The sequence below is a fragment of the Tamandua tetradactyla genome, chromosome 2, assembly GCF_023851605.1.
Source record: "Tamandua tetradactyla isolate mTamTet1 chromosome 2, mTamTet1.pri, whole genome shotgun sequence".
In the NCBI taxonomy this organism is placed as follows: Eukaryota; Metazoa; Chordata; class Mammalia; order Pilosa; family Myrmecophagidae; genus Tamandua; species Tamandua tetradactyla.
The window spans coordinates 221452576-221478270 of NC_135328.1; the positions used below are offsets into that span (position 1 = coordinate 221452576).

General features: G+C 42.9%; 1 protein-coding gene across 3 annotated transcripts in view; it reads left to right on the forward strand.

Moving 5' to 3' along the window:
- CEP104 (centrosomal protein 104) overlaps nucleotides 1-25695 on the forward strand; it is a 45879-nt gene that overhangs the window by 15259 nt on the left and 4925 nt on the right. For 2 of the 3 annotated variants that reach the window (XM_077151518.1, XM_077151517.1), the window contains exons 9-20: nucleotides 727-948; nucleotides 2730-2930; nucleotides 3503-3670; nucleotides 4327-4500; nucleotides 6688-6864; nucleotides 13257-13463; nucleotides 13858-13965; nucleotides 16417-16450; nucleotides 16671-16737; nucleotides 17352-17460; nucleotides 19225-19363; nucleotides 19973-20040. In XM_077151518.1, coding sequence (XP_077007633.1) covers nucleotides 727-948; nucleotides 2730-2930; nucleotides 3503-3670; nucleotides 4327-4500; nucleotides 6688-6864; nucleotides 13257-13463; nucleotides 13858-13965; nucleotides 16417-16450; nucleotides 16671-16737; nucleotides 17352-17460; nucleotides 19225-19363; nucleotides 19973-20040 — 1674 coding nt within the window. Of the gene's footprint in view, nucleotides 1-726; nucleotides 949-2729; nucleotides 2931-3502; nucleotides 3671-4326; nucleotides 4501-6687; nucleotides 6865-13256; nucleotides 13464-13857; nucleotides 13966-16416; nucleotides 16451-16670; nucleotides 16738-17351; nucleotides 17461-19224; nucleotides 19364-19972; nucleotides 20041-25695 lie in introns of those variants that run through there. The other variant, XM_077151519.1, reaches the window with a different exon arrangement.

A 25695-nucleotide genomic window follows, 5' to 3' on the forward strand; every position in this document is an offset into this window, starting at 1 on the left:
GAAGAGAAAATGAGATACTCGCAGGACTGACAGCATCAGCTAATTGAGGACGTGTTTCATGTAAGCACACTGCCTTTAACCTGACGCTGCAAGGCAGATGCCATGCGTCCTCTACTGCAGGTTAGGAAACTGAGGCATAGAGAGGCACAGAATAGGGTTGAGCTGCAGACTCGGGGGGTGGGGCTGGGCTGCCTGGGTTCAAATATTCCATCAATGAGCTGTATGGCCTCAGGCATTACTTTTCCCTTCTGTGCTTCAGGTTCCCCAGCACATTTAAAACGGGGGTAAAAACTGGACAGTCAATGAGCTAATTGGTCTAAGCACTTTGTACCATGCTGAGTACATACTTCCTGCTGCGTAAATTCTTCTCAGTAGGATTGTACTAGATAACTTGCTTTTGCAGACACAGAGTAAAGAACCAGGATTTGATCACAAGCCAGCCTGGATTCAGCCCCTGCACAAAGCCCATCATCACGGGATCTTTTTAATACACATGTCATTTTGGTAGTCCACGCAGTGACCTAGGAGAGACAGCTAAGGGAATATTACGGGATTGGTGTAGATTACAACTCTCCATTACAGTTTTTCTTTTACAGTGGAACTTTTCATTGTGCATAGATTCTCTTCCAATACTGGCTTCCTGAACTTATTCTTTGGGGGAACAGGATGGATGGAACAGGTATTGCGGCACATTTGGGGTTAAATAGCCCTTTTCTGTCCCTTTAGACGCGAAGACCTTTTGATTTGCCCCTTCAGCCCCTTGTTCACCCTGGCAGTCCTCACCATCGAAAACCAGTGCCCTCGCTTCCACAACAAGAAGAAAGAACAACAGAAAAACGGCTTGCAGAACCTTTCCTCCAGGAAAAGCCTTCCTCGCATTTTCTAATGCTTTCTCCTCAGCATTCCGCTGTAGCGCAATTACCACCTGCCCCAGATCTTCATGCCAAGGTCAGTGGAGAGAATCAGTTTAAGCTTGTATTCTGTCTTCTCAGCCCTCAGTTATGTAGGGCTGCATAGGCCAGTCAGGTGTAGGAGATATGCCAGATACAAAATAGCCCAGCCCCTTTCCAAGAGCTTGCCTTCTGGGAGAAGGATGCAGCCACTTAGGTGAGGTAGCCACTTTCAGACCTGCAGTGGGCATGCTCAACCTCTCGGCTGGGGGCCATTTCAGGGGCTGTGCAGGCCAGGCCACTCCTCTGTCCCTCAGCTTACTGTTGGGACATGTACTTCACCACTCAGATAAAATGGATAAACAATACCTGGCCTCAAAGGATTATTTCAAGAGATAGATGAGACTGGATTTGTAAAATGCCATGAACTACCCACGGTAGAATGCAATAAGGATTTTGTGTGTACTGTTAGAACATCTGGGTTCTAAGTAACAGGAAGCCTGCTTCAACTGGGGGATTTGCTGGCTTTCTGTAACTTAAGAGATGTGGGTTTCAGGGTCAGTTCAATTCAGTAGCTAAACAATGTCATCAAAATCCTGGTTTCTTCCTGTTAACCAGCTCTACTTTGCATGGTGTCCCTGTCACCCCAGGGCTGGCCACTCACAGTGGCTCTGAGCTGCACACCTGCACATCATCCCACCTGGAGAAGGCACATCTGTCCCATAGTAGGGAGTTCTGAAACCACCACTGGTCAGAGCAGCCTCAGTTGCATTCCAGCCTCTGATGCAATGCCTGGGGTTTGGACTCTCCCAGGAATATCCATTTAAGAGTTTGCTGCATGACAGATGACCCTGGGGACTTAGAGGCTCAAAAGATGGTATGCCAGTGCCTCCAGACAGCGTCATGTTATTCTCACATCCTCATTCTCCAGCGCACATCTCTGCCTGGCCACTATAACCCCTTCCTGTAACATTTTAATTTTTATAAATTACATGGTACGTCAATTTTTAAATACTTGGATTTTTTCTATTTTGAACACCTCAAAGTATTTTACTCCTCTCACTTCATTTCAGAATATGAAAAATGTGTTCTCATACATGGCTCACTCTCAATAAATGTTAAGTATGAAATGATAGTGACCCTGTCTGTTTCCATATCAGGAACACCTGCCTTGAAAGCTGAGTCAGGAAGTACTCCCTCTGATCTCATGGAATTGCCTGAAATTCTGTCACATCTTTACATTGTGTCCCTCTGACTGCCTCAGGAGAGCACAGAAGTCTGTCTTGGTCGCTGCTGTATGTGGAGCCCCAAGAACAGTCTTTGGCAGGAAGCGTTTGTTGACATAAATGAATGGAGTACTCAAGTGCTTATCCTAGGTTTTTTAGGTGTTCAGGAAAAAGTTTATTTAAAGATTATTAAGCTTTGGCTACCTGTTTTAAACATAAAACCACCTCATAATGAAAATATTTAAAATAAGGCTTGATACTTATTTTTAAACAATAAAGTAAGAAAATATCAGACTTTGTCGGGGGAGGGGGAACCTTAACTTTAGTAATTCACATTTCAGTTGAACTGAAATTGCCTGAATAATAATTGAGACAGAATCTACACTACTTTTTTATTAGGTCGATAATGAATTTACGTAGGAATAGAAGCCCTAATACAAATTTGTTAATTACATTCTATTAGTATAAATTATTCTAATCTGATAATACTGATATTTAGCAAAGCCACATCTTTCAGACCTGGTGCGTAAAGAGGGCAGGAGTCACAGCTCAGCAGATGTGGGCAGAGTGTCTTGCCGAGACCCTATAGAAGCTTTCCTTCTCTCCCTTCCAGGCTGAGTCAGTGCCCTACGATGAGCGGCCTCTTCCAGCCATCCGCAAACAGCAGGGGAGAGTGGGCGAGGAGTCAGAGATGCACAGCACAGACGTCAGCGATGCCCACAGAGAAAGGGGCATTTCAGGAGAGCCAGAGCCCCTATCAGAGAAAGCCTTGAGAGAGGCCAGCTCTGCCATTGACGTGTTAGGAGAATCCCTGGTAAAAAAAAAACAAAAAAAAAAAACATGCACACACCTATGTATACATACACACACATCTGTGTGTATGTGCATAAGAAGGAAGAAGGGAGGTGCACCCCAAAGCTTTGGTTTGTAGTTAGCTACATGAAACAGTAAAAGTGTAAGAGTTTATGAACTAGTTGTCATTTAAGACTGGGTGTTTCTCTGTGATGTTTGTGGAGCTAGTAATGAAAATCAACTCCCTTCCATGAACATCCACTAACTGAGAGAAGGATGATACCCAAACAAAACAAAACTTGAAAGATAACCTTCTTATGGATATGAGCTCAGTGGATTTCCACCCCCCTCCCAGTTCCCAGCTTGGTCAAGTTTTCAGTACTTTCCATACTTTAATATAGTCTTAAAATTTCCTTTCTGGGAAATTTACATCTCCAAATACTCATGTTTACTCTATAGAGGTCCTGTTATTTGAAAGATTCCTCTTAATTAAAAACTAAAAGCCTTCAAATTATATAGTATTGGAGGGTGGTTGTACGATGTCACTAAAATGCTGGCTCTTTAAACAAAATAAGATTTTTGTGTGTGTGTTAGGTTGCTGGAGCCTATTCCAAGACATGGTCATATCGAGAAGATGCGTTGCTTGCTTTGTATAAGAAGTTGATGGAAATGCCTATCGGAATGCCAAAGGAAGACTTGAAGAGCGTGCTGCGTGCGTCCGTCTTTCTCGTTAGAAGAGCCGCACGAGACATCGTGACTTCAGTGAGTCCCTTGGCCGGGAAGGGCCCTGGCGCCTCCGGGTGGAGTGCTGTCCTGGGCCATAGTGGACCATAACAGCCTGAGAGAGAGTCTGGTCAGATGCGTCTGTGTCAGCCCTTACACAGTACTGCTCTAACTAGGAATTAAAGTTCACCAGCCAAGAAACACATTCTACTGGTTGAGTGTAAGCAAAGGGCCTTTGCTGGTCAGTCCTTCCTGGCTTGAGCAGCACCTGCCTCTTCCATGCAGTTTAAAGCAGGGTTTACAGAGGCCTGATTCACCACTGTTGATGAACGTCCGGTTTATATTTATATTTCATGAAGCCTGAGGAATTTGAGAGTTACTGTTGCATTTTCTAACTGAAAGGGCCTTAAAAAATAAACATTTCACAATCACATGATTGTCTCCGTTTGTAAAGACACTTACTCAAACGGGAATGTAAGCTTTTTGTCAAGAGAAAATGCTGAGGACTTACAGCACAGAGAAATAGGACATATATTTGCAAAGAGCTGTATCCAGAAAGCAGTTTTTAATTTGGCATTTTTAGCCCTTCAGAAAGCGTGTAATTTTCAGTACAACTGATTTGTATAGTAAATTCATGATTACTTTTGGTGGAATTCGATTATAATACCTCCTCCTTTTCATCACTTTTTTCTTAGGTGCTTCAGGCTGCTTTGAAATTGTTGAAAATGATAATTACACAATATATTCCTAAACATAAACTGGGTAAACTTGAAGCAACTCACTGCGTGGAAAGAACCATTCCCATTTTGCTCACCAGAACTGGAGATTCTTCTGCTCGCCTCCGTATTATAGCTTCAAATTTTATTCAGGTATGAACTTCACTTGTAAAATTTGAATTTAAAATGTGTTTACACATTCCTACAGGTATGTGACTTTCTTTCCACCCTACAAGATTTTGTCTCTACTCAGCAGCATAATAAATTACCCTTCCCAATTCACCATCATACTTCCCATAAGCTTTAAAAGAAACTTTGTTTTAGACATAAACTGTGTTAAAACGTATAGTTTGGCTTTTCCCGTGTTTCTCTTGCTCAACATATACTACTAATTTTTTAAATAAGCAAAAAATATATGGAAAGTAAAATCAGAATGGAAAATTTCAAGGGGAAAGAAATAACAAACAACTGTCTTATCTAACTTCTTTTATTCGTTGAACATAAACCTTCTCTCAGCTGCTTGGGAAATGCTAAGGCAGAAGTAAATGGTCTCAGGCCTTTGGCACACAGTTACACTGAGCAGTGTGAAAATACGTTTCTATCTTTAAATTATCTAAAATATACATTCTAGGGCTTCTTAACTTACTTCACAAGTCTGTGAATTCCTTGAAATCTTAATACAAAATTGCATGACTTTCTTGGGAAAGAATCCAAAGCTTTCAAGTTTCTCAAAGGGATTGTTTCCCCAAAATATAAAGCACCACTGATCAAGTTTCATTTGATAAACTAAAAATAAACTTTCAGGGAAAATGAATAAGGAAAAATAAGTAATACAAGGTCCTATAATATATTCCTTGTTACTAAATATGGCTTAAAATTATTTTTCTAGAAATTACAGGCTCCTCTGGAAAAGAAATTCAGAAAAGTAATACATTTCCAACAAGAGATTACTCAAGTCCAATGATTCTTGATTATTTAATGGGACAGAAATAGAGGCCTTTAGCAAAGGAAAAACTTTTTACTAAGCTTTTTGACAAAATTAGGCGATACTCAATCATGTAATAAATTGGAAATGGAGTGAGAGAGCCGTCTGAGGTATAAAGCAAAAAGGAGAAACTCTCTTTCTTTACTACAGTTGCAAACTCAAAAGAGGTTAATTTTAAATAATGTTTTCATATATTGTGAATAAGCAGTTTTTATTCAGAGAAAGTATTTCCTCTACTTTCCTATTTCTTATAAAATGCCACCTGCTATTTCAGGGTAGGGGGGATGTCCTCTTTCAAAAGATATTTTGAAAATGAGAACATGTTACTGCTTGATTTAATTATTTTTAGACCATATTAAGTTCTAAGTAGTTTGGTAATGCTAAAATTTCCTCTTTATTTGAAATAATCTTATGGAAATACATTACAGGATTTAAATTCATTTTGTGCATCAACGTACCAAGTAGCTGACATTGAAATATACAAATATTTGCAATTCTGTTTATGTTCATACTGCTCTAAAAAATGCTGTCATTCATCTTCTTTGATATTTTGATAGAAGGTCACTCACAGGCACAAATGCAGGTTAGTCATCCTAGCACAACTAGAGATTATTTTAGAAGGTATGCCCTGTAGACCTACATAAATTGATTTCTTTCTATATTGCAACTTCTGTGCTTCAATAGTTCCTCATTTCTTTCTTTCTATATACCTAAATAAGAAAATAATAAGTATCTTAATGATAGAAAGACTAGTTTAGAGACATTAAAATAAGTAATGGTACTTAATTTTTTTCATCTTAAACCCATCAGTGAAGGCGACAACTGTGGCTCAGTGGCAACTGTGGCTCAGTGGCAGAGTTCTCGCCTGCCATGCCGGAGACCCAGGTTCGATTCCTGGAGCCTGCCCATGTCAAAAAAAAACCAATAAAGCCATCAGTGAGCATTTTAACTAGGGTCTTGTACATTTTATACTCTTGGTTGACCTTTCATAAATACTAATTAATAATAGAAAAGCAGCAGAGCTGTGGTTTCACTTCCTAAAAAAATTAGAAAATCTTTTTCTTGAGTTTGGAGAATACTGAGAACAGAAATCTTAAGGTTCCTATTATGGTTTCTTTGTAGCTCTCATCAGTCTCCATATAACCATGGCTTTATTTGTTATGCTTGAGACTTTTGGTTTTGATTGGTATTATGGTTTAAGTAGGAACATGAGCCTATAGGCTAAGAATTTTACTACCACTTGCCTCTGTCATTTATTTCCTTATTATTTTCCCCCAGTATTTACTTTAAGAATCAGACTAAATTGCCTTTAGTATTTTCCAGTACAAATTAACAAATTATGTTGGTTTTTATAGGAAATGGCCTTGTTTAAGGAAATTAAGTCTCTCCAAATTATTCCAACTTACTTGGTACAGCCACTAAAAGCAAACTCCTCGACCCACCTGGCAATGAGTCAGGCAGACCTCCTGGCCCGACTGCTGAGGGACCTGGGCACCGGGGGCTCAGGCTTCACCATCGACAACGTGATGAAGGTAAGCTCAGCTTGTGGTGGCGCTGCAGATGGGGCCTGGCACATCGTAAGTGTCTCGTCAGTGTTTATTGAATAATTGGATGATTCTCGAAAAACAGTCACTGTAAGACTTACCAAGCAAGTGCATCTAAAGCCTCCCTGCGACTGCTGATTCCACACAGTGTTCAGAGGTGGCACAGGGATTATAAAGAGTACTTTTTGTGACAGACACCTGTGTTACAGTAGAGACTGTCAGGTACGCCAGTTGATGTATCTTTTGTGCTTTGGACAGCTTAACTAAACCATGGAAGTTATAGGAGAGAAGTTTTCTGCCAATTAAAAATTCCCTATTTCAGATTTCAAATATATTGGAAACACAGACTTGTGCATTTAGCCAACATCTTGGCCAACCTTGGAGATCAGATGCACTTGCAAATGTTATGTTCTCAGTCCACCTCACACTTCGGTGTCTGTGTTCCTTTCTGTCTTGTTGTGCTGTGATGGAATTTTGCTTTTGTAGTTCATGCAAGAACTTATTTCTATTTGTAGTGTTGATTAGTGGGACATATAGGTCTAGACAACCCCTTTCAGTCATATTTTACCTTCAATATGGTAATGTTACTTATAGACCCCTAGTGAATTGCTTTCACTTCTGTCTATTCCCTTACATTTGAGTTCAACCTCATTAGCTAACCATTCATCCATCTCTAGCGGCTATGTATCTCTGCGTCCCCTATATTCTGTATTATCAGCCTCCAATTTTACCTTTACTATGGTCGTAAAAGTGGAATCATACAGTATCTGTCCTTTTGTGTCTGACTCACTTCACTCAGCATTATGTCCTCAAGGCTCATCCATCTTGTCTTGTGCTTCAGGACATAATTTCGTTTTACTACTGTATAATATTCCATCATATGTATATACGTTTTGTTAATCCACTTGTCTGTTGATTGTTTCCATCTTTTGGTGACTGTGAATAATGCTGCTATGAACATCGGTGTGCAAATGTCTGTGTGTCACTGCTTTCAGCTCTTCTGGGTATATACCAAGTGGTGCTATTGCAGGGTCATAGGGCAACTCAATATTTAGTTTCCTAAGAAACCACCAAACTGCCTTCCATAGCGGCTGTACCATTCATTATACATTCCCACCAGCAGGGCTTAAGTGTCACAATTTCTCCACATCCTCTCTGCTATTTGTAGTTTCCTGTTTAATAGCAGCCATTCCTATAGGTATGAGGTGGTAGCTCCTTATAGATTTCATCTGCATTTCCCTTACAGCTAAGAAAATGAGCTTCTCTTCATGTGCTTTTGAGCCATCTGTATTTGCTCTTCAGAAAAATGCCTACTCATATCTTTAGCCCATTTTATAATTGGGGTTGTTTGTTCTTTTGTTTTTGAGTTGTATGATTTCTGTATGTATACAGGATATCAAACCTTTGTCTGACGTGTGATTTCCAAATATTTTCTCCCATTGAGTTGGTTGCCTCTTCACCTTTTTGACACAGTCTTTTGAGGTACAGAAACACTTGATTTTGAAGAGTTTCCATTTATCTGTTTTTTTCTTTTGTTGCTTGTGCTTTGGGTGTAAGGTTTAGGATGCTACCTCCTATTACTAGGTCTTAGAGATGTTTCCCTACGTTTTTTTCTAGAAGGTTTATGGTGCTAGTTTTTATATTTGGGTGTTTGATTCACTTTGAGTTAATTTTTGTATAGGGTATAAGGTAAGGGTCTTCTTTCATTCTCTTGGCTATTGATATCCAGTTCTCCCATATCCATTTATTGAAAAGACTATTTTGTCCCAGTTCAGTGTATTTGGGGGCCTTGTCAAAATCAGTAGACTGTAGATTTGATGGTCTGTTTCTGCACTCTTGATTCAATTCCATTGGTCAATTCTTCTATCTCTGTGCCAGTACCATGCTGTTTTGACCACTGTGGCTTTATAATAAGTTTTAAAATCAAGAAGTATTAATCCTCCCACTTTGTTCTTCTTTTGGGGGATGCTTTTAGCTATTTGGGGGTCTCTTTCCCTTCCAGATGAATTTGGTAACTAACATTTCCAAGTCTTCAAAGTAGGTTGTTGGAATTTGATTGGTACTGTGTTGAATCTGTAGATCAATTTGGGTAGAATTAACATCTTAATTATATTTAACCTTCCTATCCATGAGCAAGGAATGCCTCTCCTCCTATTTAGATCTCCTTTGATTTCTTTTAGCAGTGTTATATAGTTTTCCATGTACAAGTCCTTTACATTCCTAGTTAAGTTCATTCCTAGGTACTTGATTCTTTTAGTTGCTACTTTGAATGGAATTTTCTTCCTTAACTGACTCCTCAGTTAGGTCATTCCTTGTGTATAGAAATGTACTGATTTTTCACATTAATTTTATATCCCACCACCTTGCTGAATTTGTTTATCAGCACAAGTAACTTTGTTGTAGATTTCTCAGGATCTTCCAAGTATCGTATCCTGTCATCTGCAAATAATGAGAGTTTTACTTCCTCCTTTCCAATTTGGGTGCCTTTTATTTCTTTTTCCTGCCTGATTGCTCTAGCTGGAACTTCTAGTACAGTTTTGAATCATAGCGGTGACAGTGGGCATCCTTGTCTCGTTCCCGACTTTAGGTGTGAGTGTGTGAGTCTGTAGTCAGTGGATAGGACCACCAAAGGCCTAGGTGCACACAGCTGAGGCCAGGATGTCTGGGTCCTTCCAGTGTGGAAGGCAGGGGGGTGGGGAAGGTTGGTTCAAGAGACCCAGACGACAGGGCCAAGGGCAAGGGGGACTCTGAAGAGTGTGGAGAGGGCTCTGGAAGCCGAGTGGAGAAAAGGGTTTCAAACAGGGCTACTTGTTTCAAAGTTCTCTGCTCACTAGATGTTACGTAGGTCTAAATCACACCTCCGAATGAAAATGTGCCTGATGGTCCTGACTTTCCCGAGGTTGTGATGTCAGGTGCGAATCTGAGCACCCAGCCCGGGCCGCTGCCTGAGCATCTGCCTCGCACGCAGTCACTGCCTGATGTCAGTACACCGCAGACTTAACACGCCCGAGTCAAACTCCTGGCCCTCCCACTGCTCCTCCCTTACCTGCCCCCTATCAGCAAATGGCGACTCCCTCTTCCCTGTGCTCAGGCCTCACACCTCAGAGTCACCTTTTTTTTTTGGCTTGAGCAGACCTGGGAATCGAACCTGGGTCCCTGGCTGCCACTGAGCCACCATTGCACCGCCCAGAGTCATCTTTTTTTTTCTTTATTGAAGAAGCTGTGGGGGCGGTACAAGGGTAACTCAGTGTAGAATTCTCGCCCACGATGCTGGAGACCTAGGTTCAATTCCCAGAGCCTGCACATGCCTAAATAAATAAGAAAAAATCTTCCTTTTTTAACAAAACCCAAAAAATGCAACAGAAAAATAAAATAGAAAAAAGCTGTGGGTTTACAGATCAAGCAAGCATAAAATACAGGATTCCCATACCCCACCCACCACCAACACCTTGTATTCATGTGGAACATTTGTTACAATTGATGATAGCATGTTTTTATAATTATACTGTTAATTAAATCTGGTGGTTTAACATAGGATTCACTGTGTAGCATGGTTCCATGGATTCATTTTTTTTTTTTTAATTTTTATTCTGTTACCATATATACAAGCTAACGTTTCCCTGTTTAGTCGTATTCAGATATACATTTCAGTGCCTCTAATTACATTTGCAATGTTGTGCTACCATCACCACATCCATTACCAAGACATTTCCTTCGTTCCAAGTAGGAACCCTGTACAGTTTAAGTCTTAACTTCCCATTCACTGTTCCTACCACATCCCGTAGTAACCTGTATTCTAAATTCTGACTCTATGGATTTACCTATTTTAGATATTTCATGTTGCAAAAAAAACACAATATTTGTTCTTTTGTGTCTGGCTTAATTCACTCAACGTGATGTCTTCAGGGTTCACCGTGTTGTCGCCTGTATCAGGACTTCATTCCTTTTCACAGCTGAATAATATTCCCTTGCATGTATAATATTCCTTGTGTTTACCCATTCATCTGCTGATGGACACTTGGGCCAGAGTCAACTTTGATTTCTCTCTGCCTCAAACCTCCATCAGCAAATGCTGTGGGCTCCATCCACCGGTTCTTACCACTTCTGCTGCCACCACCCAGGTCCACCCGCCATCATCTCCAGCCTGGCTTGCTCTAACAGACTCCTGAGTGGACGTTCCATTCCGTCTTTCCCCGCAGTCTGTGAAATGTCTGCGGAGTAAGTGTTAGGCCATGTCACGCTTCTGCCCAAGCCTGCCCATTCTTCCTACCTCACAGTCTTTGTGTCTGACTGCAAACTGCCAATTCTTTCCTGAGCTCATCTCTTTCTTTTGTAAACTGTTCAAAGGCAGCCAGTTGTAGCCAAACCACAGATGCCCTGATATTTGCATACATTTCTCCCAGCACCGCCAGCTCAGTGGGCCGGTGGTCTGCTCATTATGATGAAGTTCCTGCTGGTGTCTGGAAGTGCGGGTCCTGCCCTAAGAAGGATGTAAAAGCGTGGGGAACTAGGAATGGACCTACGGGAGGGACAGACGGCAGTCCACTTTACTTAGGGACAAACAGCAGAAAGCTGTTGCCTCCTGTAACCCATTGTGAGCAGGGCTGAGTGGGGCCGCGCCGGGCCTCATCACGCTTGCTCCACGCATCAAGCAGGGATTCGTGTTCCCTCAGGGATGATGCCACCAGACTCCTCTCATGGCCCCTGCCCCTGAGTGAAGGAGATGGTCTAGAGGATTGTGAGAGGGAGGCCTCACTTGGCCTAGCCACTCCCACCCACATTTCCCTTGACCAAGATGGCCACAAGCTAATGCCAAGGGCCAGGTAGTAGAGGTGGCCTTGTGCCAAGGAAGAAAGGGAAGCAGGTTTGCACACGATCAATTGAGTCTGTCTGAATGATGGTGATACTGATCTGGAAAGGGGGAAAGAAGAGGGAGGAAATGAGAACGCAAGAGAGAAGGCCAGAAGTCTTGAGATCTGTGTAGAATGGAAGGGTTGGCCTCAGATTGGAGAGGGTCAAGCCATCCTCCTAACTGCAGGGTGCCACCACAAAGCCCAGAGAGGTGGTGAAGGGTAGAGAAGAGAGTGGGGGTTCTGAGGTGGCCCCTAGAGGCTGGGAGAGCAGACAGACCAGGTTCCTGGGCAGTGCTGAGGGTCCCCAGGGCATTCATGGCAGTATGTCTAAGGCAAGACCAGTCAGCCTGATCGTTGAGTGCTCCGTCACATTCACCTTTGCCTGATGTGTACACAAGAAGGAGAAAAGTCTAGGATTTCGAGGGTGTGTCTATATATGCCAGGAGGTGATTGTAATGTTGGACCATATAATCCAAGCCAGACACACAGGCATATGAAGACCTGAGGGAGGGGTGGCTAGAGACAGATGGCCGTGGGCAGTGTGGATGGATTGGTGGTCCCAGTGGGGCTGAATAATTGTCAGGAGGAGGAACGGTAGGAGAAAAAGTAAGCTGGACAGGTAGGAGGTGGCAGAGGTTGGGATCCTCACACCAGTGCTTTGGAGGCAGTGCAGTGGTTGGGAGTGACAGGATGTGTGGCCTAGGCCGAGTGAGGCTGTCAGAAATGAGGATACCCAAGGATGGACAGGTGTGAAGTTCAGGGGACCAGCATGGGATGCCAGATTTCCTGAGCATGCTACCAGCAGGGTGAAATGGGATGGAGCATCACAGAGCCACTAGAATGAGAGAAACAGATGAGAACAAAGGAATATGAAGAGATCTTAAAAATGTATTCTTGTGTAGAAAAAAGAAATTTTCAGAATTAAAAGTATAGCATGTTATTTATAATGTCAAAATGAGAAACGGTGTGCATATATGCACACTTAAGGATACGTATACCTTGTCATGAATGAAAAATGTGGTTGAGGCGCGTGTTCATCTGCTTCAGGAGAGTGACCACTGCCAAGAGGGACACAAAGACAGGGGGGCTAGGGGCACATGCGAGAGATTACACTACAGCTCTGACGCTTTATTTCTGAAAAATAAGAACATCTGAAACAAACATGGCGAAAGTGTAACTCCGGTAAAACCAGATGCTGGGCGCATGGGGGTTTATTGTAGTTCCACTTCTCAATGTTTAAATGTTTCTTATTTGATACGAAGTTTATAGAGAGGGCATAACCTAAAAAGTGTTTTTTTTAACATGTTAAGTAGAAAAAAGCAAATCACGAATTATACACAACATGATCAAAATTATGTAAGATGAACAAAAATTGTTTGTCTTAATATATGAATGCTGTGTGCGTTGTGTTTTTTCTTTTCTTTCTCAGATTTTCATAATGTATCTGTATTTCTTCTGTGCTAGAAAAATTAAGCCTCGTTATTTTAAGAATCAATAACAAAAGCACCCTCCCAACCTTATTTTTAGTTTTCAGTGAGTGCCCTGGAGCACAGAGTGTTTGAGGTGCGAGAAACAGCGGTAAGAATTATTTTGGACATGTATAAACAGCACCGGACTTTTATTCTAGAGTATCTTCCTCCAGACGACAGCAGTACACGCAAGAATGTTCTCTATAAAACCATTTTTGAGGGATTTGCTAAAATAGATGGCAAACCTACAGATGCTGAAATTAGGGTAAGTTAATATTCGTGGAATTATGATCTAATCATATGCTTAAAATTATTAGGTGCATGAACAAAGTAAAAGATTGTTCCGAGGAGCAAGCTGCACAGACAGGCAGCACAGTGCACAGCTAAGAATGTCAGCTCCCCAGGGTCACCTTCCAGCTCTACCACCTTTTGCTTGTGAGCCTCAGTTTCCCCTTCTGCAAAATAGGGATGATGATTGCCATGTGGACATTTACAGTTATCTCTTTCAATAAACATTGTTAAAGTTAATCTGAAGAATTTACTTTTAACTCTAGTCACATCATGTCTTATAAGTATTATAACGTAGATGAAATATAATTTATATGCTGTAGCTTGTCTTTTAATTTCTAAGACTGATAGAAATATCATTTTCTTAACAGGCACAGAGAAAAGCAGCCGCAGAAGAAGTAGAAAAACAAAAGAAAGCAGAAATTAAAGTTTTACAAGGACAGTTGGCAGCACTAAAGGAGATGCAGGTCGAAGTCCAGGTTGGAAAGGCTCATGTGTCTTGTATCAGTACAATTCAAGTGGAAATTGTATGACAGTTTATTTCATGTGGAGGTGCTCACCACAGCTGAAATATTTTTAATGAGATTGTGCAGATTGGTATTCTTATTTTTATTGTTTTTAATTTAGTTTTGGGATAAATAAAATGAATCCTCCATTAGATAGTGTAAATTATCTGTTGTCAACTCAGCCATGTTTTTCATCTGTAGGGATTAGAGCAAGTGGCTGTGGGTGTTTAGAGAGAAACCACTTGGGGCTTGGAGAGTGCACAGGAGTGGACGGGAGTTAAGTAAAGGCGGGGGGAGAAGAGAAATGCACTCCCCTTAGTGTCATGGCCTCCTCAGAGAACCAGGGACATAATAAATTAGAATGTGGAGAGCTGATTTCAGTGCATTAAAAAAGGAAGGTGGGGTCAACCCTAACTCAGAAGGCCCAGGTGGCGTCAGGTCGCATGGTCGGAGAGGGTTTGGTTGACCAGGAACACATCCCTTCTGTTCTAGTTTGCTAGCTGCCAAATGCAATAAACCAGAAACAGAATGGCTTTTAAAAAGGGAAATTGAATAAGTTTCTAGTTTACAATTCTAAGGTCGAGAACATGTCCCAATTAAAACAAGTCTGTAGAAATGTCCAGTCTAAGGTATCCAGAGAAAGATACCTTGGTTCAAGAAGGCTGATGAAGTTCAGGGTTTCTCTCTCAAGTGAGAAGGCACATGGCAAACACAGTCAGGGCTTCTCTCTCATCTGGAAAGGCATGTGGCGAACATGGTGTCATCAACTAGCTTTCTCTCCTGGCTTCCTGTTTCATGGAGCTCCCCAGGAGGCATTTTCCTTCTTCATCTCCAAAAATTGCTGGCTGGTGAACTCTCTGCTTCATCATTCTGCGGCTTTCTCTGTTGTGACTTTCTCGTGGCTGTCGTTACTCTCTGCTCTCTGAATCTCTTGCTTTCTCCAAAATGTTTCCACTTTTATAGGATCCCAATAAAGTAATCAAGACCCACCTGGAATGGGTGGAGACATGTTGCCATCTAATCCAGTTTAACAACCACTCTTGATTGAGTCACATCTCCAGGGAGATGATCTAATTACAGTTTCGAGCATACATGCTGAATAGGGATTAGAAGAAACAGCAGCCTTTACAAAATGGGATTAGGATTAAAATATGGCTTTTCTAGGGGACATACATCCTTTCAAACCAGCATAAACTACCTTCTAAAATACCCCGCTTTGGTGATTCACTTAGTTCCATAACACCAATTTTGTGATTAAGTTCCTTAATTTGAAAGAAAGTTTATTTCAAAAAGAAAGAAAATATGACTGAATATATATTGAAAAAAATATGAGAAAAAATTCACAGAAACATTTAAACTAAAGGCTTGAGTTTAAAATCGCAAAAAGGAAAAAGAAAGAAAAAGGTAGTTTGGGAATGGAAAAAGTGTATGGGAAAGAGTTGTAGGGGCACAGGCTGGTGATAACTCCTTATGTTTGTGTGGCAAGTCGTGGCTCAGTGAGAGCTTTCACATAGATTCATATTCTCACAGCGACCCTCTATACAAATGAAGAAATAAATATGGAAAACTTCAGTGGCATAGTCAAGGACATAGAGCTGAGAAGTGGCTGACGCTCAGTTCCAGTCTTCTGGTCAGTCCCTGACGCGAGTAAGACTATTCCCCATGGGAAGTCTGAGGGGACAGGGCCTGTTTATCCTCAGACAGCTTTTTCAAGGGGCATCACAGCTCTAAGTCATTCGTGTCATGTTTAGTGAGTGCCACTGCGTGCCAGGCCCAGTGTGGGCTCTGCAGCTGCAGCAGGGAACAAACAGAGCCGGGGCTCCGAGGAGGAGGCCAACAGTGAGAGAAAAAACAACAGCTCGCGTGCCAGCATGGATGGCGCTGAGAAGTGTGCAAGGCAGAGCTGAAGAGCTGGGCATACCCTCTAGTTCCCACGCAATTGTTAGAGAAGGTTCTGGTGTGAGAAATTCACAATATTTTTAAATTGCCTGATTGTGCCCAAGTTTTAAGAAAAGAGTATAAAAAAATTGCTAATTAAATTTCTAAACTGTTTAAAGCATAAGTAAAGTGAAATTTAAAAACTTTAGCATTTTACATATTGCTTATATTGTGTCCCTGCAAAATATATAAAACTTTCTCTCATTAATAATTTTTTTTCAAGACCTAGAATCCCTAGAATCCCATTATGTTTCTTTACTCTGTAGGTATATAAATCATGCAAACCCAATTTGCAAATTTAATGTTAATCTCTTAAGTCCTTTTCCAGTTCTAAAATTGTGTGGGATGTTCTTTTCATATTCATTGATTGGGTTGAGAGAAGCTACTATCATTAAAAATCTAAGTCTCTATAAACTTAGTGGACATTATCTTTGTAACATCCTATTGCAACCGTTTGTCCCTAACGTTTATCTTTTTATGTCTAAGGAAAAAGATGATGTTGTGAAGCCAAAGAATCCAGGTATGTAAGTGTAAGATGCACGTCATGAAATCTCTGTGTAGAAGCTACTTTTATTCATGCAGCAAATATTTGTTGTACACCCACTATATTTCAGACATTTTAGAACTGAATGTAAAATAATACTGTCCTTACTAAATATATGTTTTTAACATATAATATTTTTTAAGTTGCTGAAAATTTGAAAATAAGTTCTGCAAAAACGATTTTTTTAATTCCTCAGACACTCCAGGAAGAAAAGCAGCCTCACCTAATGCTCCAGGAATTCCAGATAATCATTATTTAGATAAGTGAGTAAAACTGTCTTTAACACATTATATAATGATTAAAGGGACTAATCACATTTTAAAAATCTGTAAAATATTCTCCGTCATTCATTCTTTATGAATATTTAATTTAGTAGGCTCTTTCAGTTATTTTTAAAGCTAATAAAATTGCTTTCTAAATCATCAGCGTTAACTGTAAGTCAAGGTAATTTCTCCTCTCTTTATCCCAGCAGAAGATAGCAACGTATTTGTCAAATTGTTGTTACAGGCACAAAGTACCAGAGCAATATTTTTACTGTGCAGTGGCCAAGATATACCTAAAAAGAATTTATGGGAAATGATTTAGTCTTATCTTTTTTTGAGACTTAAAACTTCCTTGCTGCTTGATTTTGCCAGCTCAGTTAGAACCCTACGCTGACGTGTTTCCAACACCGGGTTGGTGAGGAATCTGGTTTTCTGGCCATTGAACAGACGACCCTTCCAGCCTCCAGGGAAGGATGCCGCCCCTCAGAGCAAACTGAGGGCAAAGGCCACTGCTGAGCTGGAGAAAGGGGCATCTCCTCGTGATAGCTGGAACAAAATGGATGTGGCCAAACAAGGATGACTGCATCCTTTTTTTACTATCTGTTTTATTTCAGTTTATGCATTTTCTGCGGGGAAAGGAGTGAATCCTTCACCGAGGAGGGTCTCGATCTACACTACTGGAAGCACTGTCTGATGCTGGCGAGGTGCGACCACTGCAAACAGGTCAGGGGCTGCCTGGGTGGGCCAGGCCCACTGTGGAGCCCAAGTGAGCAACTGCTGAGAGGCCCACACCAAATACCCAAAGTCTGGTTGCTTTCAGAGGAATAGTTTTGGAAAAAGTAACTGAAGAGCTATCATCCATTTTGATTTGGTTGTTTTTGGTCTTTTTTATTGAAGTAGAATTGTATAAAATCATAAGTGTTCCAGTTCAATGAATTATAAAATAAACACCCTTGTGTAACCGCACTCCTCCAGTCAAGGAAGACAGCAGGGCCACCATCCCTCAGCCCCCACCCCCATCATCATTCGGCTAGTTTCCAACACCACCAGTGTGTGTTTCTTGCTTTTTTGAGCTTTATAAAAAGGAAATTATACAATTTCTAACTCTTTTGTGTTGTGCCCCATGCTATAGTTTGTTTTCTTGCTCTATGGTATTCCGTTGTTTGAATTCACCATTTCTACCATTTGTGAAACTCAGGTTGGAGCAGTTTGGGGCTGTTAGGAATAATGCCGAACAAGCCTCCTCGGATGCTCCTGTGAGCACGTTTCCTGGGCGCACACCTAGGAACAGGATTGCTGGCTGTCCACACGCTGGACTTCAGATAATGCCAAGTGGCTGTGCCACTTCATAGCCCTCAGCAGCTGGAAAGGCAGCACTCCACCCTTGTCAGCACCTCTGCTGCCAGTCTGTAACTTTTTCACCTTCTGATGTGTGTGCAGTGCGCTTCAGTGGCTAGGAGCACCTGGCCGTTTGCTCCTTGGCCTTTTGGCCATCCCTTTTTGTGACGAGCCTGCTGTCATCTCCCACCCTTTTTGTTACATTGGGTTGTTGATCTTTTTCTCACTGATTGATAGTAAACCTTTATATATCTGGATATGAGTCTTTGTCAGTTGTCTGTATTGCAACTCTCTTCAACACTCTGTCTTGCCTTTTCATTGTCGTAATATGTCTTTTATGAACAGAAGTTTTTAATTTAATGTTTTCCACCACCCCAGTCATTTTTATGGTTAATTTTTTGTGTGTCCTATTCAAGGAGTCTCCACCTAAGTCCTATTTTTAATCCTTTCTCTGATAAAATAGGCCTTCCTTTCAATAAAAAAGGAGAACTTTAGAGAAAGAACTTCTTTCCCTGGCTTCGGACTCTTTCAACCTTCTAGAGAATAGAATGGACAGGGCCTACCCTCTGAGCAGTCGCTTCTTGGCTTGACAGTGTGGACTGCTGGCAGCCAGTGCAGTTGAATGGGCACGGGTGCAAGTATCTTCAGCAACGGGTAAACGTCTGTGACATGAAGCCTTGAGGACAGTGGGAGTCATTCATGCCCAAGATATTGAAGTAGCGAGAGACTTCAGTAATGTTCCTTTTCATGATCATATTTCTGTTCACATTCTCAGAAAGAAGTGGGTGCTAGGATTTGACCCAGAAGCCACATGTTTAATCATCTGCCTCCTAGCTTAGGTCTCCCATTCGCATTGACTTAGCACCCATCCCCACCCTTCAACTATAGCCTTTACCAGGGTACTTTAAAGGCCTTTACAGGTAACGTGAAAAGAAGGAATGGATATCTTTAGAACAATCAAGGCTCCAGAAGCTCTGGGAATCAGCACCTGTGGTAATCATGTATACCTGATTCCACATGCAAGGGACACAGACTGGCTGTCCTGGGCTTTCACAGGCTTAGGGAGTAAGCACACATGGGATGTGGGTGGGCGGGGGCAGGAAACCAGCATTCTCAGCAGCATGCTTCATTCTGTGTTTCGGAATCCAGGTGGTCGAGATAGCCAGCCTGACAGAGCACTTGCTGACAGAATGTGACAAAAAGGATGAGTTTGGGAAGTGCTATCGCTGCAGTGAAGCTGTTCTAAAGGAAGAGCTGCCCAGACACATAAAAACCAAAGACTGTAATCGTAAGTGCATCTGCGGGCCTGTCTGAATCCGTAAGTGCATCTGCGGGCCTGTCTGAATCCGTAAGTGTGTCTGCAGGCCTGTCTGAATCCGTAAGTGTGTCTGCAGGCCTGTCTGAGTCTGTAAGTGTGTCTGCAGGCCTGTCTGAGTCTGTAAGTGTGTCTGTGGGCCTGACTGTATCCGTAAGTGTGTCTGCAGGCCTGTCTGAGTCTGTAAGTGTGTCTACAGGCCTGTCTGAGTCTGTAAGTGTGTCTGCAGGCCTGACTGTATCCGTAAGTGTGTCTGCAGGCCTGTCTGAGTCTGTAAGTGTGTCTGCAGGCCTGACTGTATCCGTAAGTGTGTCTGCAGGCCTGTCTGAGTCCATAAGTGGGTCTGCGGGCCCATGCCCCAGCAGGCTCCTGTTGTGACCACCCCCACCCCTCGGTACCGTGGGCTTGACTAACCCTCCTCTGTGATCTTATGTGGTTGAGGTAGGCATGTCGGCAAGGCTTGACTGGGGTTCGGGAGTGTCCACCTAGCAGGCAGCTGGTGTGGTCTCTTTCCCTCCTCGCTCAAGTGCTCTTTCAGTTTCCTAGGAGTAACTAAATCTTGTCTTATTGAAATCATTTCAGCTGCCAAATCAGAAAAGGTGGCTAACCGGTGTCCCTTATGCCACGAGAATTTCACACCTGGAGAAGAGGTAAGGGGTCTAAGCCATGGATGTGGCCTAACATTTAAATAAGTGACTTTCGAATGCTGCTGCCACTGCTGGTGCTAAACCCAGAGTAAATACTCTGTGTGCAGGAATAAAATTTCCTGTGTTTATGTTCTCAGGACACAGTTTTTGAGGAAATAGTTGAACTCTCTGAATAGTTATTCCATTTGCTTATGTAGTCACATGATTTCTTTCTATTACATTTATAAATGGTTTATCTGAGAAATCTCAACTCACTAGTATATAAGCTTGAAATGGTTTTATGTTTTCTAGCCATTGCTTTCAGTTATATATTAGTCAGATTCTGTAACACTCTGGTCCCTCTTGATTAATAAAACTTAGCCCAGTTTGGGAGCAGGCCACAGTGGCTCAGCAGGCAGAGTTCTCGCCTGCCATGCCAGAGACCTGGGTTCAATTCCCGGTGCCTGCCCATGTTAAAAAAATAAAAAATACTTAGCCTAGTTTGGTTTTAAAATGCTATTTCATGTCCTATTCAAAGGTGTCTTCCTTCCCCACTGTGAGCTGCCCCTGTGACTTGATGGTGCTGGTGTGATGAGGGCACAGTTTGCCGTACCCTTCCTCTCCTTTCCCATGTACTCTGGCTCCTCTGGCATTGGGGATCAAAGAAGTGAAAGACTCCTTTCACCTGGCTCTCTGGCCAAGGCAGCTGGCTGGCAGTACCCACCCCGTGCCAGGCATCAGATGCACCCCCATGGGCCCCACCCACCATGCAGTGCCCCCTGTGGATGTCTGGCTTCAGCCCCGTTAGCTGCTGTCACCTGTAGTCTGCTCACTGTGTGTCTAGCACTGGGCTCTCCTTGTCGAGACCTTCTTGGGTGTGGTTCTGGAGCCACAGACTGCTTGTTTGCCCCATGTGACACGTAGGGCAGTCTCAGAGTGGCAACACCAGCACCACCAGCAGTGAGATGATGAGAGTTGTTTAAACTGTTTCCTGAATGCTTTTGCCCCCCAGCATATTCCACTAAGGATGTACAGTCAAATTATTGTATGTAAAATCATTTGGAAGGGTTCCATTCATTATGCCACCGTTGTAAAATTAAGTTCTGTAATTATATAAAATATTTATATGATTTAAGTCTATAAAACAAGGTGTGTTCAAAGAGGACAAGAGAGAAGTATTACCGCTATCCCCATCACCATGCACTCCCTCCACTTGTAAGATTGATTTTTTTTTAATTTTATGATTTATCCTTACTTTTTTTAACACAAGCAGCATGCACACACACACATATTCTCTCTCAATTTTTTTTTACTTTTTTTATGTATATTATATATTCACTTTGCATGTAATCATGCAAAGTGTACAATAAGTGGTTCACAATATCATCATAGCTGTGCATTTACCATCACAATCAACTTTTTTATTTTTTATGAAAAACAGCATATATACAAAAAAGCAATGAATTTCAAAGCACATCATGACAATTAGTTGTAGAACAGATTTCAGAATTTGGTATGGGTTATAATTCCACAATTTTAGGTTTAAATTCTAGCTGCTCTTAGATACTGGAGACTGAAAGAGATATCATAATGATTCAGCAATCATACTCATTTGTTAAACCTGATGTTCTCTATATAATTCCACCATTACCTTTGATCTTTCTCCCACTCTTTAGGGGTATTTGGACTATGCCCATTCTAGCTTTTTCATGTTGAAAAGGGCTATTGATAATATGAGATAGGGGGATGGAACTGCTCGATGTTCTAGAGAAGCTGGGCCCTCAGCATTTCAGGACTAGTCTGGTCCAGGGACCCACTGGAAGTTGTTGGTTTCTGGAAAGTTACCCTAATGCATGGAACCTTTGTAGAATCTCATATCATACCCTAGGTGTTCTTTAGGATTGGCTGGAATGGTTTTGATTGGGGTTTGCAAGCTGTGTTGGGTAGCAGTGTCTAACTGAAGCTTGTGTAAGAGTGACCTCCAGAGTAGCCTTTTGACTCTATATTTGAACTCTCTCTGCCACTGATACCTCATTTGTTCCACTTCTTTTCCCCCTTTTGGTCAGGATGGCATTGTTGATCCCACGGTGCCAGGGCCAGGCTCATCCTGTTTATTTTTAGTATTTAAGAAATTTTGTATTTTTGTTGTAATTGTTTTCTTTGCACCACTACTTTCATATCACAGCCATATTCCCTATTCCCTCTTTTTGTGGTCATTGTTTATTGGTTTCTTACTGTGAGCAATACCCACCTTTTCTTTCTCCATGCCACATCCCACAACACCTGGTGCGAATGATAGCCGTTTACTCACAGTTAATAGTTGCAAGGTAATCAACAAGCTCATTCTACTTTTCATCTCCTTTCCCCACCTAGTAAATATCTCTTGTTGCATGACAAATTACCATGAGCGGCAGCTTCGAACAGCACCCCTTTATAATTCCCTGGTTGCTGTGGGCCAGGAGCCTGAGTCAGCAGAACTGGGTCCTCTGCTTGAGGTCTCCCAGGCTGCAGGATGTTGACTGGGCTGCGTTCCCTTGTGGAACTGGGGTCCGCCTCCAAGCACCCATGGATTGTTGGCAGAATTCAGTGTCTTGGGGTTGTGAGGCCCCCAGCTTCTCACTCTCTCTGAGCCAGCACTGCCCTCAGCTCCTTGCCACATGGCCCTCCCACAGGCCCTCATGGGGCAGCTCACTTCTCCAAGGCTACCAGGAGACGCTCCCACTCTGGAGTCTTTCTTAGCTTACGTTACCTAGTTACCTAATCACGGCAGCCACTGACTGTGCCATCGCCGTTGCCATGTTCAATTGGCTGGAAGCCAGATCCCAGGGCAGGGGATTCTGCACAGGTGTGACTCACTAGGGGTCACTCTCTGGGGTGCCTGCCCCCCCCCCCATCCCCCCCCCCAGAGCTTCAGATCTGCGTCAGCACTTAGCCTCAAGGTTCTTTCCACCATATCTAGGACGTTTTTTCCCGCTAGTCCTTTAAATATGTTTTCTCCCCCTTCCTCTCCCTTGTCTTCTACTGGAACTCCACCTTCAAGCAGGATGTTAGACTTCAGGTCACTGTGGTTCTGTTCATTTTCCCTTCTTTTCTCTCTCTGCTGTTCGAATTAGATGGTCCATTGGCCCTTTTTCCTTCCTTCAGCCTACTGTTGACTGAATTTTTCACTTCTGATATTATGCTTTCATTTCTACAATTTGTATTTGGCTCTTTTTTTTTAATAGCTTCTATTTCTCTGTTGAAACCTAACATCTGTTCACTCATTAAAATCAGCTTTTTAAAATAATCTTATGAGATACAATTCAAATAACATACAATTCATCCATTTTAAAGCATGCGCTTCAGTGGTTTTTAGTATATTCGTAGAGTTGTGCACCTGTCACCACAATTTCAGGACGTTTTCATCATCCCAAAAAGAAATCCCCTGTCCATTAGCAGTCACCCCCCAGTTCTCCCCATCCACCAGTCTCCTTTTTATCTCTGTGGATTTTTCCATTATGGGCATTTCATGTAAATAGAATTATACAATATGTTGTCTTTTGTGATTGCTTGTTTCACTTGACATGATGTTTTCTAGATTCCTCCATGTTGTAGTGTGTGATAGTATTTCATTTCCTTTTTTTTTTTTCTACATGGGCAGGCACCGGGAATCGAACCCGGGTCTCCGGCATGGCAGATGAGAACTCTGCCACTGAGCCACCTTTGCCTGCCCTCATCTCTTTTTATTGCCAGAGATCATCCTGCTGCCTGGGTGGGCCTTATTTTAATTATCCATTCATTACTGACAGATAGTCAGACCATCTCTTTATTGAAGTGCTTGGGCATATTTATAATATCTGCCTTAGAGTCTTTGTCTGCTCATTCCAGAATCAGGAGTTTCTGTGAGTCCTGTGAGAAGGGGCCAGTAATGAAATTAGATTCCCTCCACGCTGTGTACAAGAAAGTTACAGGTAGATTGGAGATTTAAGTGTGACAAGTAAAATCATAAAGCTTTTAGAAGAGGTTATAAGCAGGAGAACATCTTGTCCTCAGGAAGGATATCCTGATGGAGCCCAGGTAATGAGAGAGAGACTGAAGTCAGGATGCATCAGGGGCTTTGGTCTGAGCAGCAGGAAGGATGGACTTGCCACCCCTTAGAGAGGAGCCTCCCCAGGGCAGCAGGTTGTAGGGGAAGACTTGGCACACAGCCTGTAGCCCTGGAGTGTGAGATCAACTGGGGAGTCGGGAGCGGTCTGGGCCAGAGATGGCAGTTTGGAGTTTGTCAGCGTATACGTGATATTTAAGAGCACAACGCTGATAGGATGGCCAAAAAAGCAAGAGTAGGGAGAGAAGAGGGCTGAGGGCTAAGCCCCGGGGCCCCCTGTTACAAGGTAGGGGCAAGGAAGAAGAACTGCAGAGACCGCTGTGAGAGCACCAGTGAGGTGGAGGGAAATCGGCTGAGTGCTGTCCTGGAGGCAGGAGCGAGCATGTTAGGCAGTAGTGTGTCGGTGCTGTTTTGGAGCCCAGTGGGTAAGTGTTTCAGGAAGGAGTGTATCAGTGCTGTGTCCCAGAGCCCAGGGAGTGTGTCAGGGAGGAGCAAGTCGGTGCTGTGTCCCAGAGTCCAGGGAAGAGCATATTGGTGCTGTGTTTTGGAACCCAGTGAGTGAGCGTGTCAGGAAGGAGTCTGTCAGTGCTGTGCCCCAGAGCTGAGGAAGTGTATGTATCAGGGAGGAGCGTGTTGGTACTGTGTCCCAGAGTTCAGGGAGCAATTGTGTCAGGGAGGAGCGTGTCGGTGCTGTGTTCTGGAGCCCAGGGAGCAAGCACGTCAGAGAGGAGCATGTCAGAGACCTATTGTCACCAAGTGTAACAGACAGTCCCAAAACTCAGGGGCCTACGTCATTCAAGGACCTTGAGCTCAGGAGCCGGCAGGGTTCCCCATTGCTTCTGCCTCTGCAGTTGCTGTAGGTTAGCAGGGGCCCTGCTGCTCTTGGCTGGACTCATGCATCTGTCTGGGGCCACTGGTTGTTGGCTGAGCTAGGAGAGTCTTGGTGGGAGCAGCCTGTACCCCATGCCTCTGACCAAATAGTAGCCTGGGTGTGACACTCAGACGCAAGAGCAAGGCCCCTTCAAACCTGCTCTGTATCTGTTTTTGTCCCTCTGGCCAGAGCTAAGTCCCAAGTCACCAGATTCAGCAGATGAAGATGCAGGCTCCCCCCTTTTTGGGAAGCAGGAAGAAGCAGGGCCTGGGTGTGTAGTGGGTAAGCTACCAAGGAGGAGGGCATGAGTGGGTGTGCAGGTGCTGCTGGCAGTGGTTGTGAAGGCCTGACTGAGGGGGGCTTAGGAACAGGCAAAGGGAGAAGAATTGGAGGCAGCGAGTGCAGGCGGCCATCCCCAGGTATGCAGAGAAGGGCACAAAGAGAGGTGGGGCAGCTGAAGGTCATGCATGTGGGCGCAAGCAACGATGTTTACTGGATTGTAACCTCAAAGTGGTTCAGTGAGAATCTAGTGTTGTATATAGATAGGTGTATCGGTTTGCTAAAGCTGCTGGATTGCAATATACCAGACGGGTTGGCTTTTCAACAGGGGATTTATCAAGTTACAAGTTACAATTCTAAGGCCATGAAAATGTCCAAATCAAGGCACCGAGAGGACACTTTCTCAGAGGAAAAGCAGCATCTGGGTTCCTCTGCCACAGGGAAA